Below are 20,426 nucleotides of genomic sequence, written 5' to 3'. Positions count from 1 at the left end.
AGAGATCACACCATTAAAGGAAATAACAGAAGCAATTAGTAATCTCTCTTTTCATATAGGTCTCAAAAATCTAAGGTTATACGTAGGATGTGGGTTTTTCTTTGGGAGCACTATTACAGAAAATCTGTGGTGTTAGTAGAGGTCATGACACAAAGCAGAGTATCTGGTCTCTAGGCAAGTAATGAGTGTTATTTTAAACACTATACATTTATAAGACGACTGAAGACTAAAATCTACAAGAGACGAGGCAATCTACAGCAAACAATTTTGGCAAGCAATGTGTATGTTATCAGGACAATGAAAGGGTTTAAGAAAATATTGAGTCTAAACATTTTTAGGATTTTGGTGGGGTGTTTTTTGTTTAAGAATCTCAGAACGTATGCTCAAATATCAAATTAAATCCATGTATCACAAGGATAGCTGAACACCAATGAATGAACCCCCCCAGGAGTGTTGCCTCTGCATGTTCACACTTCCAGGATGCAACCCCCACACTTCCTGGTGCTGCTGACTTGGGAGAATTCTAGAAAAGCAATGCCCCTTGGTGTTGCAACAAGCATTCTCTTGTGGCACTGAATGTCAGAAGCCAATGTTACAAGAGAACCAGGAAGCCTCAGCCACCACAATTCCTTCTGATAAACAGAATCCCATTGGGGGTGTCTAAGCTAGGTATTCTTTTCCTCCACTGGGGGAGCTGAACCCACCTTGGAAATCCCTGTGTGGATGAGTCTCTGGGTCCAGAGGACATCTGATGCACGTTGGCCAGATTCACTTGGAGCAGATAACCGAGTCAGTGCTTAGGAGACTGTAAATAGCCAGCAGTTCAACCTACACTTCTACCTGAGAGAGTATCTGCACCACTGCCACCCTATAGATAGTGGAGGCACGAGAACTGGAGTCCCATGGATTTAAAAGGAGGCTGCTGGCACAATGTTCTCTTGGTCCTCATTTTTGGAATTCTTTTCCCAGCTCTCATCCAACCCCCCCATTTGAAATGAACACAGTTTAACCTAAAACAGGTTTCTTTGTATATTGAGACCCACACAGATGGGCTCCTTAAGAGCTGGATTTTGCATCAGCACAGAAAGTTCTGGCACTGAAAGGCTTACTTCTCAGCACTAGTGATGAAGCCTCTGTGCTCACCCAAGACTTAGATTGGGTTTCATAGCTGAAATGTCACAGACTTCATCACGGATTTGCCTGGCTTTCCCTGACCTTTCCCCAAAGGCAAGTGACCAATCTTATGTGGAATCCCAATACCATGTTTATAAGGCCTTTACGGTGAGGAAGGCACATAGCCCCTACTACCTATTAGTGAGGGTTCAAGGTGTGGAGAGACTGACCTAAGCAACCATCCAGAAAATGGGCTTCCTCCAAGCAGAACAGGAATGCAGAGCCAGGAACAGAAGGATGGAGGACCATGATGTAGGCCACTTACATACACCCATATTTCCATCTCTGTAGCCATTATTGGCCATATGACCAAAAAGAACAGACCTGGTACAAACAAAAACTGTGTTCGGCAGTGTGAACTGCCAAACACTTTTTTTTTTTGTTACCTTGTATTAAAGTTTTAGAAAAAGTGAATCCTGAAAGTTACTCTAAATGTGGAAATATCCCTTAACCCATGGAAAGCTAGCCATGGAAATGAAGCAAATGAGAGAGACGAGGCCACACAGACCTTTTAAATCTAAGGTCCAGGTGTTTGGTGCCATAACAGGACACCTGAGCAGTCCCAACGTATTGGTTTTCAGAAGGCTCTGGAATGTCAGGGACACCAGGGTGTGGCATGTGCATTACACACACAGGAATATACAAAGGCCCCCTTGAAGAGTTTAAGAAAGCTAGATCTGAAATATGAAAAAAAAGTTTAAGATAAAAATGATTTACATAGCTACCTCTGAGATGATCAGAACACTACAGTTCCTCAGATCACTAGATGAGAAATGATTGAATCAATGGCAGCCAAAAGGAAAGGCTCTTTTACCTTCTAAAATGTTTTTACTGATTTAGAACTGTCTACATAGCAGTAATCTGCCTCACCCTGACTTTCACAGTCACCTTGGAAGGCTTTTTAAACTCTTGCTGTGTGGTGAAGAGACACTTTGCATTAGAAAATGTAAATGAAGTTTATTCAGAAGGGTAAATGTGGTGAGTAGTGGCCTTTCAGTGACTTCAGGGTGACTCATCCTAGACTTTCAAAAAACACATCATAAACATCATGCACCACTATTGATAAGAGTAAAAAAGTTTCCTGTAATTTGAAAAAGATGGAAACAATTTCTTTACTTAAGTCAGTACTTGGAAAAGTTGTTAAACGGAGGTCACAGAAAGGCTTTATTCTAGAAAAACGGCGTTACAGGTTTAGACTGTGGAGGAGAGCTAGCACAATCATGGACTTCCTTTACAATTGTTCTCAACTGAGTTTTAAATGGATGGGACAGGGTAGATGCAACAGAATTATTTGAATTTGCCTAGAAGTGAGCCAGGAGGAAGCAATGTTACCCACTGTCCAGACTGACCTAAAGAATAAGTTCTGACCACTAGTTTAGTTTTCTTTAAAAAAAATAAAATAAATAAATAAATTGTACTCAAACCTAATTTTTCAAAAACACCTTAGATACCTTACAAAACAGGTCATGATTCCTTCCCTGAAGACTTTATAATCTAAATTTAAATTGACAAATGGGGGGGTCAAACACAAGAAGGGAAGCAGAGGTAAGAAGAGTGGCAAAGGTGACAATTCATTTAGCGGTATGAATCTTGTTGGTTTGCTTTTTTAATCATTTCTTGGATTTAAGTTCACACTGTTGGACAGAGGCTAAATTTTATATTTGTTTTCAGTTCTCTTTAAAACTTGAGTACTCTGAGTAACACAGAAATGAAACAAGGAACAGGTTTATATGCCTTTTGCTTAGGAATCTCTGTGGAATGGATTATTTTTTGCACTTAAATATGTTCACTCAGACTAAAACCCTCAAAACCTACCAACATCAGGAACTGAATGCCTTAAACCATCAGGGAAAACTGCATTCAACGTACCAAAAAACAACATTTCCAGTTATTATGAAATGTACCTAAATATCCTATGGTTATAGAGAAATAATCAAAAGCTATTTTGTTAGACAATTATATCCACTGTTAAGTACTAGAATTTTGCATTTCCTTTTATCTACCATTGTGTTTAACCTAAACTAAAAGTGATCCAAAACAGTGATTTAAATTTAGCACCTGTATACGTACAGTCAGATCAGTATTAGTGTGGGTGTAGTGATACTTCATATGTATTACAAATTTAACACCAAGTGTCTTGCACTTGCACCTAGGAAAAAATTCACGGAAAAATGCATGATTTAGGCTAAACATGATTATGGCCCATGTTGGTCTGACACTTAATCCCTAGAGTTTCTTAGAAAAGCACCCTTCCCCCTCAAAAGGAAGAGTATGTGGTAACTTGACTTCCCCCCCTGCATTTTTATCAACCCTACAACACTGCCACAAGCGTAGCCGTTTGTGATGCTCCAAGTTAAGTTTAATCACTTAGTTTTAGAGTCAGCCACAGACACTTCATAAATTCCTGTTATCCAGAGTGCACTTTAAGACTTGAAATACAAGTAGTAATGTCTTAAAGAGGAGTGATCCTGAAGGACCCTCTTGCATCCCTGGGTTAGGTCAGAGCAATGATGAGATGGTTGGAAGTGACCATGCAACAGAACAATCTTAAGAGGACACATGGAAGCAGATCCTTCTCCACAGAGAATTCTCATCTCTCTATTATAGGTCGGGCAGTAGCATAGTTTAGTTTTGAGGCTACCTGATACTTCCAGTTGTAAGGCCCCGTTTTCATGTGCTTTTAAAACTAACAGATGTTAACCATTTGGAATAAAATTTTCTATGTGGGTGTCTGCCTCAGGCTGTATCTATTCTGGAAAATTTCAGCCAAAACAGTTCAGCAGTTAAGGACAACACTAGAGAAAATTACCAGATTTTCCAGTGTCAAAATTCTGGAGACCTTCTCTTTGGAAAGCTTTAAAGCATGGCCATGATAGAGCAAAGATTTGAATTTTGGCAGGGAATAGCCTTTGTGTCAGGGATGTGCCTTTTGTCATCCTGGTGAAAATCCACCCAAATGAGGCCAATGTATCAGACTTTGAAAAAACGGCAGACAACACATGCTCCGTGGAGACTTGCTAGAGGTTTACATCTAATCTCAGAAGATTCCAGCCTCACTGAGCATGCTCCATTCCCCCACAGCTCCTAATGCTAACCACACTGTGTGCACAATCCCTACAGAGCAAATGGCCAGGCACTGAAACTGGCGGCCTGTCTTCCCTGTATTCTCAGTGACCCCTCTGCTGGCAAACGGGTATTGTGGGAGAGGAACCCACCTGACAAACACATAGGGAACAAAGAGCCAAACCCAGGATATTGTGGGTGAGTAGATGGCACAACAAACCTGGTGAAGAGGCTGGGACAAAAGAAAAAACTAGCAGGGCAAAACGACAGACTTGGAACCAGTTGGGGGAGGGATTGGAGATTGGACAAGGAGCCAGGATGAGCACGGTGACTGGCTGGGAAAAAATTGGAACAAGAGGAGGTGAAGACACAAATCGAATGAGAAACCCAGGGGTGGGCAGGAGAGGCAGGCAACCGGAAATCAGGGAGTGAACTGAGTTAGCTAGCCAAGGTAACTGGGGACAAGGAACTAGAGGGGTGGGGAGACTGGGATGGAGTGTAAGGAGAGGTAATATTAGGATTTACCAGGCAAGAAAACTGGGACTGCCTAGGTGAGAAGAGAATGGGACGAGGAGCCAGTGGTGAGATAGAAACAGGGACAGGTTGGAGGGAATGGGTCAGAACAGGTCAAACTTAGGGTAAAATGGCAGAATAGTCTATGCCCACTAGAGAACTCCCCGAAGCCTAGAATCAAGTCCACGATTCCTGAGTCACCATTCCTCTGCTGGCAGCAAATATCCACCACTCACTAGCAGTGTCTTCTCCTTTAGTGCTGGTTCACATAGAGGATAAGATCATCTATTTCTGCTATCCATTACTCTGTTAGTTCAAGTGGCAGAAGTCTGTCATGGATCTAAAGGTTCCTACCCTGCTGGTGAACCATGTAGAGGGTCAATATGATGCCACATGACAATCAGTCTTTCCCAATTTTCTTTTTTAATAAGATCAGAAATTACACACAAACTATGTTAAAAGAACATTAAGGGTGTAAAGTCAAGCACTCAAAATTTAAGAAATAAACAGTATGTGATAATCAGACTGGATCATAATACATATGGGCCAAATTAAGATTATGTATGCAATCTCAATTCTGAGATTTCCTAACTTTTGAGTGCTTGACTTTGCAACCTTAATAATGTTCATGTAGGGTTTGTTTTTTGTGTAATATATAGATCTGCAGCTTCTTAAAGGCAAAACTTCTGTTTGTGTTTTATTTGGGGCTGTAGTTCACTAGCTCTAGAAATAAGCATTTATTCTCCATGACTATTCTATTGTTTTTTTGGTTAAGGCGTTATGAAGGCTTTGGGTATGGATTCCCGAAGTAGTAGGTTTTGAGCACAAGCTTCATTATTGGTACCAGAGGTACTATCTTTAAGCTAAATGTTGTAGCAGTGTTAGTCCCATGATATTAAACAAGGTGGTTGAGGTAATATATTCTACTGGGCCAACTTCTTACTGAGAGACAAGTTTTTGATCTACACAGACCTGAAGAAGAGCTCTGTGTAGCTCAAAAGCTTGTGTCTCACCAACAAAAGTTGGTCCAATAGAATATATTATCTCATCCACCTTGTCTCTGCAATATCTTTAAGAGAACTTATCTGCTCACAATGCTTTTCATATGTTGAAAACTTTAGCACAATCTAGTTAATCACAAATGAGCATTTTAAAATGTCTTTATGTCCTAGATTTATGTTAGAGAAACTAATATTTCTACTGAAAGAATACAAACTCAAGTTTAAAGTGATGTGTCCGTACATAACCGGGATATGACAAAACAATGGCCAAATACTGGAATACAAAATGCAGCTACTTCAACAGACTGATCTGAAACCTGTTAATAGCATCAGCAGCACACAAAGGAAACTGAACAGCACAAGCTTGAAAAATGAGCAACTCTGAATGTCAGACATGACAGAATGACTTCAAACCATAAATGGATTACAAACAGAAGAAAACATCCACTTTTCTTATTTCTGAAAAAAGTGAATGCATCTCATTGAAACAAGCTACAGAATGTTAACAGGAAACAACAAGGCCTGCTAAAACAAGGTCACTACTTAAGAAGTATTTTAATACAGCCAAATGGAAAGTTGCACATCTAGAAACAAAGAATGCAAGCCATACCTACAGAATAGGGGACTGTATCTTGGAAAGCGAAGAGACTGAAAAGAATTTAGGGGTGATAAAGGACAAGCAACTTAACATCAGCTTTTAATGTTATACTGTGGCAAAAGTGATCGTTGGATGCATAAACAGGAGTAATGAGTAGGGAAGTGATTGACTGTATATTGTTAAAGATTCTAGAACACTGCACATAGTTCTGGTGTCCATTTTTTTAAGAAGATGTTGAAAAATTAGAGAGGGTACAGAGCAGAGCCACAAAGATAGTCTGAAGGCTGGAGAAAATGCCTTAATATGAGGCTTAGAGAGCTCAATCTATTTATCTTATCAAAAAGAAATTGAAAGGTGACTTGATTATGTTGTCTAGACCTTCTCTGGGAGAAAACACCAGGTACCGAACTCTTTACTCTAATGGAGAAAAGCAAACAAGAACAATGGCTGGAAGTTAAAGCCAGACAAATTCAAATTAGATATAAGGCACAAGTTTAAGACCGTGTTTAACTACTGGAACAACCTACCAAGGGAGGGTGAATTCTTCATCTCCTAAAGTCTTCTAATTAAGACCAGATGCCTTTTAGCAAGAAGTTCTGCTTTAGTCTAACAAGTTATTGGGCTCAATATAGAGATAATGGTGAAACTCTACAGCCTTGTTATACAGGAGGCTAGACTAACTAGTTCAACTGCACAACTCCTGAACGCATGCACCAGTGCAGCAGACCTGCTCTACAAAATGGCATTCACCACACAGCTGGACCTCACATGCACTGTATGTGTGAGGTCACGCTGCAAGAGGATGCTATTTTGTTTCTGTGCAGCCCACAGAGGTGTTGTGCAACTATGCATGCGACTCACGTCGCTGAACCATATGATCCAAAGGCCCCTTCCGGTCTTAAAATCTAGGATTTAAAAAAAGTGGATAAAAGTGTAGTTCACCTTTTTTAATAAAATGTTTGTTAGTACATATGAAGAGTACGTGAGAAGAGATTGACTAAAACGCAGCTATTTTCTTGTTATCTTACTTCAGAGATAAGCAATTCATCTGTAATAATTTTACTTATTATGCATTTCTAAGGCACTTATCACACAGTATCTAGGCACAATGTGATAAAACAGATGATTGCTCTATCTTTCAATCATTTATGTGCCTACTGTGCTTGAGGAAAAGTATTCATGGTAAAGGAAGCTTCATAAAGGCTCTGTTAACTTTATTTGTACACAGCAGCCTATAAAACAGACATCAGTGTCGCAAAGAAAATGAACAGATGCTGTATCGCTTTCTTGTACAGACAGCAAGACAAGAGTGCAGTAAAGGAATAGGTTGGGATTTTAAAAAAGTTTGGATCATGTAAGTACAGCTAAGGGGAAAGGAAAAAAGATACAGTAGTTGAGGGATCAAAGGGAGAGAAAAGCTTGGCCACAATAAGCTAAAGAGAAACGTTTTGAAGGCAACATTTCAGAGGAAACGACTGGGGCAATTTGGGAAGTCTCTCTGTACAACTAGGAAGTCTGACTGATATTATGAAGTTGGTGCTACAAAATTACAGCATCACTCAATGCCTTTAAGTAAATATGGAATCTACTATGGGCTGGCAGGGCTGTGTTACATAGCTGGCAGCTCAGGGACAATGACAACTTATTAGAATGTAATGGTCACCTATCCAGGTGGAAATGCCTGAAGCCAGAGGACATTTAAGCCAGAAGAGATTTCTCCCAATTTGTTTGCAGGGGTAATGGAAATGGAGAAGGTGGAAAGTTACCAGCAGCGTGACACAGAAAGAAGTAACAAAGGAGGGGTTTAAAAAAAAAAAAAAAGGACTCACAGGGGAAAAGAAAGCGCAAAGAAAGGGGCAAGAGGAAGAGGACAGACTGGCCAAGGCCAGAGAAGAGGAACTGGGGGAAGAAGACTCCACATTTCAGAACACAAGCCTGGACAGCTCCCAGAGAATCTTCACCCCATCCCAAATTATACTTTGGAGTGTTGAGGAAACAGGCAGGGAAATATACATAGGGTTTTGTTTTTTAAAAACTAATCCATGTATGTCGTGCAATTAAATAAAGAGCAATGGTTTTAGAATCCTGTGCAAAGTATCTGAATTTCACGCATTATGCCTACCACCCCACAGCCCATGAAGTAGTAGACTGTGGATTCACACCACCACCTGGCTGGAGTTCTGGGAGAGTTTTTAAGCTGGGCAGCGCAGGAGGAAAGTTTGAGGACTTAGCAATGGTTCCAGGGACTGGGCAGTAGGGCATGTGGTCACTGCTCTCAGAAGGGGCATGCTAGACGGAGGGTTTGCACTCAAGAGACCGTGTCTAGAGACTGCTAGACAGCAGCAGTGCCTGGACTCTGTTCTGACTCTAGAGGCTTAGAACACCAGGCGATTCGGGGGTTGATTCCCTCAAATCAATCTGGTGAGTGGGCAAGAGGAAGCTCTCGACTGAAGTTGTTACAGCAACTCAGAGGGAAGAAAGAAGTCCCAGTTAAGACAGCGGTTGACATTCAGCTGTGAGAAGTTGTAAGGAGGACAATTAAAACTGGCACAGCAGAGTTAAGACAGAAGAGTTGTAGGTGAGACATGGGGTCAGATTTTTGATAGCAGAAAAGTACCTAAAGGGTACATAATTGTCACTGATTATCCCTAGAGCCAGCAAGTCATCAGGCCATGGAACAATATAAGCCCAGAAGTATAGATTGGAAGTGAGGGGGTTGAAATAGAAGCTTCAGAAAGCACCCTCAGATGCTCTTGCTATGGCCTGTAGTAAGACTATTATAGTTAAAGTCAAACAATATATAGCTGAGACAATTGAAATGTGGGTTTAGGACAATGCCTACACTTCTGGCCCTGGCAGTACAATTGGGCAAAACAAGAAAGGTGACTGGAATTAAACGATGAGAATTTTTTTTTTAAATCTAAAAGGAGGTTTTCAATTTTTGAAACATTCATTGGTAGTTTACATTTACATTACATTGACAAATTCAGCAAAGGCAAACATGCAAGTTAGAAGCCAAGAGGAAATGCATGGCTCTCTGTCACTTGCATGGAAGCAATAATTAACATCCCAGAAATATATTTATTTGACAGAAAGCAAGGTCTTTATTTCTAAAAGGAAATATTCAACAGTACAGCATTACCCAACATTAGAGTAGCATGGCCTTGTGCTTAGGTAAGAAGGAAAAGGGAGCAAATAAAAGGGATAATGCTAAATAAGGATGGGGCCAGTACTATGTTGCACATTTAGCATTTGCAAGTGTTATTTGTTACCTGGATTTCCAGTTCAGCAATATGCTGCTGGAGTTCTGCCACAGCTGCTATGCTGTCTGCTTCACGGAGTCTTACTGCCATCACTTCTTCCTTGTTCTGAAAAAGAGGTGAATAGGGCTAAGCTGTAAAATCAAGAGAACTTTCTCTGATATTTTGGGTTTCTGAGGGGGAGGCTCCCTGAGCCAGGGATTCAGCTTGAGCCTGAACATCTACATAGAATTTTACAATCCTACAGCCTGAGCCCAAGTCAGCTGACATGGGTCAGCCATGGATGTTCAATTGTAGCGTAGATATACCCTAATTTATTCCTAGCAGATGAAACTCGAGATGGGGCTCTTCCTCCCTGTCCCCCTTCCTCCCTTCCCCATTCCTCTATTTTGTTCTTTGTCTTCCCTTTATTTGGGGGATGGGGGAGAGAGAGGAGAAGAAATATAACTAAAAGTGTAATTTAAGATTTTAATACCCAGGAAAAGGACTAGATTAAGAGTACAAGTGAAGTATTCTCTTCATCCACAGAAGTGATATAGCATGGACAGCAACACTGCAAACCAGTGTACCTCAACAGTTGGCATGTAAAGCACACCCCTAGCTGTCAAAGGCTTAGTCTCCATAGTAATTCAAACATTGGCCTCCCAGTGCTAACAAGGTATCTATCACAGGAGTCCATGCGCTCTCAACTGACTCGTTTCACATAAGGCAACTTGTAATGTTACCATCAAACTGGATTATCTGTAACAGTGACAAACCACTATAACTAAAGTCCTTTTAATCAAGCACCTGAGCCATATATCCTAGCAGTGGTTTAAGTGTATGCCATTCTACAATGCAGATGTTTGACATTCAAGTTAAAAAAAAATCAAATTTAAATAATCTTTTAGTTAAACATTGTGGGGAATGGAAGTTAGTTCAGACCACAAAGGTCCTATAAGATTCGTATTGTGTGAAATATCTTTAGAAGTCTACAGAATAAATTTCCCTAAATTTGGAGATTGTCACACTTCCATTAGAGTTTGATGCTTGATTTTTTTCAGCTATTTGAAAACTGATAACTGTGCTATAGTTATCAGAACTTGGATAGATAACAGTATTTCTGATGTAAAGGCAGTACCAAAAATCAGATATAGATTTAGATTTTGAACTGTATTTTTTTTTTTATTCTGGAACAGTCGTTACAGTAATTTTAAAGTTGGCCTTTTATTGGATCTTGTAAACAAAGAACATCAGTTGTTTCCCATCACTGCACTATTAGAGCACGTTGTGGACATGATTTTTCCTTCTGTTACTTGACTATCACTTCTACAGCCATCAATTAAATTAAATTTCAGATTTAGTTATTAGAAGATTACAAAGACTAAAAAAAAGAGCACTCCCTCTTTGATATTGTAAAGTGTTTTTTTCTAAATTCTGACTTTCACAATAACTGTGGACCTGTTCTACTACATTAGTTACCTGTTATTTTTCAGAGTGATGAAAACCGTAGAGTCAACAAATGTAATGCTACTGACTCAGACCTCATATCTCATTCAGGCTGAGGGCCATATTCTGCCCTCAGTTCCACCCATGCAGGGCTGCTGGGTTACTTTACCTTAAAGCAGAGTTTAGCCCTAACAGTATAGTAACTGGATTCCTTTTAATCTGACTGTGCTGATTACAAACAATTCAAGATGACATCATACAGCTGGTGAATTGTTGATCAGATACAACAAGAGGAACACTGACAGACACTTCAAATTCTTGATAAAGTTTGAAATGTTCACAACAAGTCGATGTATCTGCTCTCAGTAAAGTTGAGAAGTATGGTCAACTTATTCAAAATTAGACTAATACACTGATGGTACATAGCAGGTGATTTTACAGTTTCATGACAAATAACTGAGGAATGAACAGTGGACCAGCTAACGTCTCAGAACCAGAAGATGCAGCATCTTTCACTTCGGCAGTGGGAAGTGTGCCAATAAAAAAAACCCCTAGCTCCCTTTATTGAGCAGCCTCTTCTAGTCAGATGCTGCACAGATCTGTGAACTTTGCTCAACTGGACTTATTCTTGGAGAAATTCAAGGAATTAAACTGCAAAGCAGTAGCATCCAACAAGGAAATGATAACACTGCAAAGGAACTATTCTCCCCCTCCCCAAGCAGGAGACTGGCAATCAGGACAGGAGTCTAAGACTTTTTTTTTTTTTGTGGGGGGGGTGATCAAGGTTTTTCAAGAAAAATTATCCTGACTGCATGACTTTGTCTATACTTTAAAGTAATTTGCTCAGATATACAATTCTCTTAATTAGTCCTAATATTACACATTTCTGATGCAGTAAGTTTTAGATGAGAGGATACAATCCCAGAGAGGAAGGGAGGCCTAATTAGGTGGCTCTTAAAACACTGGATGGACGAACATGAAGGAAGAGATCAACCCTATTAGGTTTGGAATATTAGTGAATAGTTGCCCACTGGACTATTGTTGCCCACTGGACACCATATTTTTGAACATCCATAGCATGTTAAATTTTCTGGCTTTCAAGAGGGTTGTGCTGAAGTGGCCCAAATATGAAAATCATTTCAGTAGGACTCCAACCAATTTCAAAACATCTATTGTCAAATTAACTTGCATTTGGGGAATGAATATCTGTGTCACCATTTCAGGCAAGAGACTTGAGGACTTCATGTAGCCTCTACTGTTCCTCCCCTCTGGCCCTGGGGCCCCCACATGTCCTCTTAAAATACCTAGTTTTCAGTGATAGGTATAATTAACATTGCTATGGCCATCATTCCCAAACACTGCAACAGTTCTTATACCTTCTGGTTCCTTACATTGACATATTTTCTTTGGTTCAAAGCATTTCTGCTTGAACCATGTCTAGCAGGTCCCATCTATACTTTTAGTTGATATAAAATGAAAATATTTAAAACTAGAGAAACTAGTGGCCCTGATACTGCAATGGAAAACCTCTCATTTTATTCCAAAGAGGTTGTATTGATGACAGTCATGCTAGTAAGGAAACTCCCAGATTTAGATTGTATACATACTTGAGGTTTTTCTGGTTACCCATGCAGATATTCTAATTTTAAGATCTCTTTACTTGGCTGAAAGAGTCACCATACATGCCTGTCCCTCAGGAAATTAAAGAACACAGTTTATGTACATGGGAGACCCATTCAGTTCTCAGCTAGAAGAATGAAGATTGAGGCTTTGAGGATGTGTTCGGTTGTTATTGGAGGGGGAAATGGGTGGGAGAGGAGAATCTGAGATCTCTCCGCAAAAGGTAATGCTAACATGAAAAAAATATATTGCTTGGGGGGACTTGCAAAAGTTTCACCTTCTCTGTGTGCATTAAGTTTTGCAAGTGAACAGAAAACATACCAGAAAATGTAATAAGCTAAGTGCTATTATAAAACTGGTTCTAATAGGTTTTCTACTACAAAATGCTACTTTAAATAAGTGCTTGTATTCTGGTAGCAACCATCCAGGCTTTAGCTTGCAGTCTAAAACAAACATACACTGTGTGAAGAGGGATGCAATCAAGATTATATAAACAGCACATGAGGCACATTTTAAAAAATAACTACACTCAACCACCCTTCAAACTTATGCATTATTAGTTGACTAACTTTTTGCAAATATCATGGAAACAGTGGGTCTTGGAGGAATGCAAGGCGGCAATATTTGCCCTTAAAGATCAGTTCAGGAAGGGCATTCCAAGCAGAAGGTTGCGTGAAAAAAGCAAGAAGAGCTGGAGATGCAAACATAGGGGAATCAAGGATAGCCTTGTTGGCAGAGCAGGAGACAAGAGGGACAGAATTGTCTTAAGGACTGTACTTGAAGCTTAACAAAATGCTGTGGAAGAGGGGGAGCAAATGGAGGCACTCAAGAAGGTGTGAGAGAGATGTGTTTAGAATAAAAAGACAAGGAAGATTCTAGCAGTTTTGTTGTGAATAGCCTAGGGATGGATGATGTGGTTGTCAGGGAGGTCACAGGAGTCACTGTAGTAATATGGGAGATGAGAAACTGAACAAAAGGTTTACCTGATCAGCTAAGAGGGGGAGGAACACTCAAAAGTGTTATAGAAAAATCTGGATGTGGCCTGGATATGTGGGATAAGGCAGAAGGAGCCAAATATAAACATCTAGGTTTATGGACAGTAGGAAAGATGATGGTATTGTCAACAGTAACAAAAAGGATAAGGGGAGGAGGCTTGGAAAGTAAAGATAGGGAGTTCAGTTTTGCCCATGTTGTGTTTAAATTGCAGTGACACATCCAAGATGTCAGAAAGACACGCTGAGATGTGGGATAGGTTGGAAGGAGCTGATTAAGAGTGGAAAAGATAACTCTCAAACCTATCCACATACACATGGTAGCTGAAGTCATACAAGAAGCCCAAAAAAATGTTAAAGGAGAAGTTGGTCAAGTGAAGAGCTTGTGTGACTGCCCACAAAATAGGAGGATCCACTGAGATACAATGAAAGAATGATCAGAGGGTAGAAGAGCCAGGAGAGGACACAAATACCCAAGGAAGGACAAGATCTCAAGAAAGAGCAAGTGACCAGTTTTATAAGCAAGTGAAGGAGGATTAGGTAGAGAGCCAGAAATTCTGGCCATGAAAGGAGTCAGAGATCCTGGTGAGATTAATTTCAGTGGAATGAAGGGGCCAAGTGGAGCTAGAAAAGAGGAATTGTAGGCAACAGTGGCAAATAGTGCCTTTGAGTTTAGAGATTAAAGGATGGGAGAGGAAGTAGTTGGAAAGGCAGGTGGAATAAAGGGACTGCTTCTTGAGGATGGAGAGACCACAGCATGCTTTTATTGAGAGGTAGAAGCAAGACGCAAGTCAGGGAAGAATGGGTGTGGGGACAACAGGAGGACAGCAGGCACGACAGATTATATCAGTGATAGGATTTTGGGGAAGGGGAAAGTGGAGGGAAAATTAGGACAGTCCTACCTAAGCAAGTTAATCACAATTGTCTATTAATTGTCTATTGTCTATTAATTAATTGTCACAATTGTCTATTAATATAATTTACAAATAAAAAATGTATATTAATGCCATTATGCAGGATTCTGTACAAAAAATTAGATATGGGGCCTGTTCCAAGCTTACATTCAAAGTCACGGTCCAGATAATGTGCCAGAATGCCAAATAATCTCCATTTGGCGCAAATAACTTGATTCTAACTTCATATTAACATTATCCTACAGATCTCAGAGCATCACAAATGTGCATTTGTGAAGCATGTTGTGATATAAGCCTCATACACCCCTCAGGGACTAATGATTATGATCCAAAATTCAGGGTCTAGCCAGGATCATAGTTAGCATTTCCACCTCATTCACTGGCCACAAGGATTATACTTGACAAACACACAGTCCCTGCTTGCACTGAATATCCACTAGCCTCTCGTCCCAACCCATTTTAGAGCAAGGTTTTCCATGCCAATTATCCAGATGAGGATGGATACAAACTTAATCTAGAATCTGGATTAGAGGATACTCAAAGTGCTCTCTTACTTTATGAAAAGGATGAGGATACCCCACTTCTTTGCAATATTTAATAAGGATTTGATGTGATTATTAGTATTAAACCCTATGAAACAAGAATTTACAAGTGGGGAAGTGTCATTACTTAGCCCTGGTCTACACTAGGACTTTAGGTCGAATTTAGCAGCGTTAAATCGATGTAAACCTGCACCCGTCCACACGATGAAGCCCTTTATTTCGACTTAAAGGGCTCTTAAAATCGATTTCCTTACTCCACCCCTGACAAGTGGATTAGCGCTTAAATCGGCCTTGCCGGGTCGAATTTGGGGTACTGTGGACACAATTCGACGGTATTGGCCTCCGGGAGCTATCCCAGAGTGCTCCATTGTGACTGCTCTGGACAGCACTCTCAACTCAGATACATGATTGTTTGCTGTTGCTCTGATGCAGGGAGGGGCGACTGACAAACACGGCTTACAGGGTTGGCTTACAGGGAGTTAAAATCAACAAAGGGGGTGGCTTTACATCAAGGAGTATTTCAGGCAGGACTTCATGGAGGGTTCCAATAAGAAATGGTGCACCTAAGTTATTGTTCTTATTGGAACAAGGAGGTTAGTCTGGCTTCTGATTGATACATGGCTAGATTTACCTCGCTGCACCTTCTCTGTGAGTGACTGCAGTGCTGACCTAGAGGAATGAGTCCCCTAGATGGGGAAGGGGGGGAAGCAAATGAGTACAAAACAAATCTGGTCTATTTCTTGTTTTGATCCACTCCATCTATCTTTTACATCTTTGGCTGGCAGCAGACGGTGCAGAAGGACTGCATGCCATCCACATCTCAGGGCTGCTCGGCAGAAGATGGTACAATAGGACTGCTAGCAATCTGTATCACCTGCCTGCTCACCATAAGATGGTTCAATAGGACTGACTGCAGGACAAAAGAGAATGACCTGATCAAGTCACTCCAGATTTAGTCCCTGCGCCCATGTCTGTCCAGGCGCTCCTGATCGACCTCATACAGGCGACCAGGAGCACCTCAGACACAATGATGACGGCTACCAGTCCTATTGCACCGTCTGCTGCCACAAGACAATGGGTTGCTGCTGCTGTGTAGCAATGCCGTACCGCATCTGCCAGCACCCAGGAGACATACGGTGACAGTGAGCTGAGTGGGCTCCATGCTTGCCGTGGTATGGCATCTGCACAGGTAACTCAGGAAAAAAGGCGCGAAACGATTGTCTGCCCTTGCTTTCACGGAGGGAGGGAGGGAACGGGGGCCTGACGATATGTACCCAGAACTACCCGCGACAATGTTTTAGCCCCATCAGGCATTAGGATCTCAACCCAGAATTCCAATGGGCAGCGGAGACTGCGGGAACTGTGGGATAGCTACCCACAGTGCAACGCTCCGGAAGTCGACTCTAGCCTCAGTACTGTGGAAGCACTCTGCCGAGTTAATGCACTTAGAGCATTTTCTGTGGGGACGCACACACTCGAATATATAAAACCAATTTCTAAAAAACCGACTTCTATAAATTCCACCTAATTTCGTAGTGTAGACATACCCTTATACATTAAGAAATGCCACCAATATATAAAACAGTTGTGAACATCTAGTAAGGAAATCAACATATGGAAAGCAGTAACTGATTCAGCATTAGAAATCAACTCTTATGTAGAATGAAGTGCTGATTCTAGTCAGAGGAACAGAGAGCTGACATTTAATATTCAGTGGGCAAATTCCTAAAAACAACTTTCATTGGCTTGTCAAATTCCACTGCACATTAATACCCAATTACCTGTACACTTATTTTAGGTTGCATTAGAAAAAAGGAGGCTAGCAACAGTACAATGTAAAGAGCAGGAAAAACGAAAACCCTTTCTAAAGAGATATTGAGTGTCCTAGGGGAGGAGGACTAGAGTATATCTAAGAGAAATGGTAAACACCTTAAATTAAAATCAAATGAAACTGAATAAAAAAACCTCTTCACTGGCAAAATGAAGTTAATTAGGAGACTGGTTAAGAGACAGAGGTGCTGAATACATACTACACTTTGTAGTTTAGGGTGATTAAAGTTAGGTCAGCATAGTTTAGTGTACAGAAATCTAGTCAATTAAACTGTATTACCCGGAAGAGAACACTTTGAAACACTCACAAATTTTGTTATTTACAGGTTTGTGAGATATTGTAAGAAAAACTATACATATTAATAAGGATGTAATTTCATCTCTGGGATTTAGTGACAGTGATAAACCACTCAAGCTTCACTCTTGGTTTATACTGTCATCGGAACCCTTTGATGGAATTACAGCCTTACAAACACTTGGGTGCATGTTATTTCTTACTATATGCATACATTTTGAATAAGAGTGTCATTTGAGAAATTTTTTCCTTGAAATATATTTTTTTCAACTTTGCCCTGTATAATGAATTTGGAAACATCTGGAACTTAAGTGTAAACATAAGCCATTTACTTTTGCTAAGGCAAAACTCATATGTTCATGGACACATTTGGAAGCTGATGCAGTATATGAACACAACAGTGTACAGCTGAAGGTTTAAGACTGTAGTTTGATTATTGATGTGCCGCTCATGCTAGTCTTTTGGATTATACTAAAAACTGACACAGAAGAGATATTGTATATATTCAATATTTTAGTTTACTTTACTAAAGGAATCCTACCACGCATGTGTACTGAAAATTAAGTACAGTAAAGACATGCTTTTAACTTTTGTTTTCAGCTTCTGATATGGAAAAGAATTTTACACACTTGAGCTGGAACAACTTTTGGTTTAAATAGTGTCACTTTTAGTGGCAATGATAATTTTGAAGTATGGTTTTACAAGGAAGTTCCTAAAAGCCTTGCAAGACTCCATGTTTATGGTGTCTGATTGTCCAAATTTGGTATAGCAGTTTAGAAAGAAAAAATTGTGATTTTTTAAACTAAAAAGTGCAAACTGGACCTGGGATTTCAAAGTCAAGCCAGACTCTTTCATTCTTGTGGATTGACCACAATGAAGAGGTCTGTTCTACCCAGCCTTCTTGGACACAGATTGACCAATTGTAGACACTCTACAGAAAGATAGGCTGCCACTGGACAGTGGGTACCGTCACACCCTACCCTGGGGACATGTCCCCTTCCACTCTAATTCTACCCTTGCGACCCCTCACACAGCTATATTGATTCTGCTAACCAGAATTAAGGTACTATAAAGTACTTTGTCATGAATGCAATCAGTTATGTCTGAGTAAACCATGTTCAGAGTCTGCTGTGTAAGTCTGTGCCTTTTATACAGTCACTTACTTTAAAGTGTAGTTCTACTCAAAAGTTAACTTCCACAGGACCACAAATTAGAGGAGAAGGTTGTCATCCCTCCTTTTGGTGGGTGGTAAATCCAAGATGATGTTTCTAATTCACTAGAAAATGTAAGGTTTTGCTTTTGTGAGGTTTGTTGTCTATATAAAGCTGAAAATATGGATCTGGTTGTCACAAATAAGAAAGAAGAATGTGAATATATACTTTGTACATGAATGGTGTGCTCATGATGCTGGTTACCTTGCACTCAGTCTCAGCTTGTTTACGTTTTGCTTCACTCAGCTGAGCAAGAAGTCCTTTGTTCTGCGCAGAAAGATATTGCACCTTTCCTTGTAGATTGCTGACCTCTTGCTCCGCCCTCCGTAAATGGTTACTGTTGATGTGGTTCTGACATTTATAAAAAAAAGTGTGTCAGAAGAGGTCTTATCACACCTACCTAAATAGACAAGGAAAGCACTAACATTTCTTCCAATAGATATTTTATAAACAGGATTTACAAGTCAGTTTTATTTACAAATTCAGTAAATCAAAAGGTTATTTTATTGAGCAAGAAGCATTCCAAGATTTGTTGCAATTAAAAATTGCTCATCTTAATGTTTATTTTGAATGAAAATATGTTTTGATAAAGTATACTCAGATACCAGGTGGTCTAGTGCAACGTTTCTCAAATGCAGACATCAGGGGGTTTTCATGTAGCCACGACAGTCATCTGGGCAGTGATTGGGGCGAGGGAGGATCAGCCTCTCCCACTCCTTCCTTGTTGCTCCTGGATGTGCAGCACCCCACACCGCCTCTGGAGAGAGAGGTGGGGCACAATGCTGCAGCAGCAAGGTGAGTTCTTGACCCACCTTGAGGGGAGGGGGTTTCGGCATCAGGCTCCAGCAGGGAGACTTCAGGAGCCTGGCCGTGCAGCCCTGGGCTCCCACCACGGGGCAGTGGGTACTGACCACCCCGGCTCTGGCCACGCAGCCCTGACCTCGAGCTGAGGGACTTCGCCTCCACCCTCTGGTTCCAGCTGCGCGGCAGCAGGCGCTGGCCCCCAGCTCCAGTCTCAAGCTCGGGCCGTGCAGTGGCAGGTGCCAACCCGCAGCTCTGGCTGCGCTGATCCATGCCCCAGCTGCACAGCAGCGGGCCCCAACCCACAGCTTTGTTCCCGAGATCTGGCCACGTGGTGGCACGAGCTGGCCCCAGGTGCTGATCCCTGGTCCTGGCCGTGCAGCAGCAGGTGCGGGCTCCTGGCTCCACCCATGCAGTCCCGGGCTCTGGCCTTGTGGTGACAGGCACTGGTCCCCAGGCGCTGACCTACAGCTCTGGCTGCGCAGCAGCGGGCACCAATCCCTGGCTCCGGCTATGCAGTTCCTGTCCCCAGCTCTGGGCTCTGGCCATGGGCACTGAGCCCCGGCCACATAGCAGACACCAGGTCATGGCTCTGGTCACTTGACAGTTGGACTCACCCATCCCTATCGCCCCTGCTGTCTCCCACAGCACCGCATCCATTGCCCCCCCCGCAACCCCGAGCCCCGCCACACTGCCCAGCATCCATCCTACCATCACATCTGGCCCCTGCCACCTCCTCCTGAAGCCCCACCACATACAGGGTTTAATGGGTCCTGGGGCTTGCTGAGAAAAGTGATATTAACAAACATGTAAGTATCACTTTTCACAGCAGACTTACTAGCTATCTGTGAAAAGCGATACTTGTATGTTTGTTAAAAATCACGTCACTTTTCATAGCTTCCCAGGTAGCTACTCAGTGTGCTGTGATATGAACAAATTTACAAATATCACTCCCAAAGAGGAGGCAGCATTATTTGTATTGAGTCTGCCAAAAAACCTTACAAATATAAATTACAATGATTTGGATGTGTATCTGTGCATATTTAATTGTTCTTCCCTAAAGTTAATTAACTATTTTAGGAAAAAGTATCAGTGTGGCCACCAGTGAGAGTTGGTGGCCGCACTTTGAGGCCACCAAAAAATTTGTTGAGAGAACACCTGGTCTAGTGTATACAGAACATTAAG

At 41.3% G+C, this 20,426-nt stretch overlaps 1 protein-coding gene across 14 annotated transcripts in view; it reads right to left on the bottom strand.

Annotated features, from left to right (window-relative positions):
- Nucleotides 1-20,426, bottom strand: part of EVI5 (ecotropic viral integration site 5) — a 135,503-nt gene that overhangs the window by 44,576 nt on the left and 70,501 nt on the right. For 12 of the 14 annotated variants that reach the window (XM_073357050.1, XM_073357053.1, XM_073357055.2 and 9 more), the window contains 2 exons: nucleotides 18,645-18,791; nucleotides 9,621-9,716 (listed from right to left, as the gene is read on the bottom strand). In XM_073357050.1, coding sequence (XP_073213151.1) covers nucleotides 9,621-9,716; nucleotides 18,645-18,791 — 243 coding nt within the window. Of the gene's footprint in view, nucleotides 1-9,620; nucleotides 9,717-18,392; nucleotides 18,506-18,608; nucleotides 18,792-20,426 lie in introns of those variants that run through there. The other 2 variants (XR_012160410.1, XM_073357046.2) reach the window with 2 other exon arrangements.

Source organism: Lepidochelys kempii, chromosome 8 (genome assembly GCF_965140285.1).
Source record: "Lepidochelys kempii isolate rLepKem1 chromosome 8, rLepKem1.hap1, whole genome shotgun sequence".
NCBI lineage: Eukaryota > Metazoa > Chordata > Testudines > Cheloniidae > Lepidochelys > Lepidochelys kempii.
The sequence above is the reverse complement of the archived record's forward strand: the minus strand, read 5'-3'. Positions and strand labels throughout refer to the sequence as shown.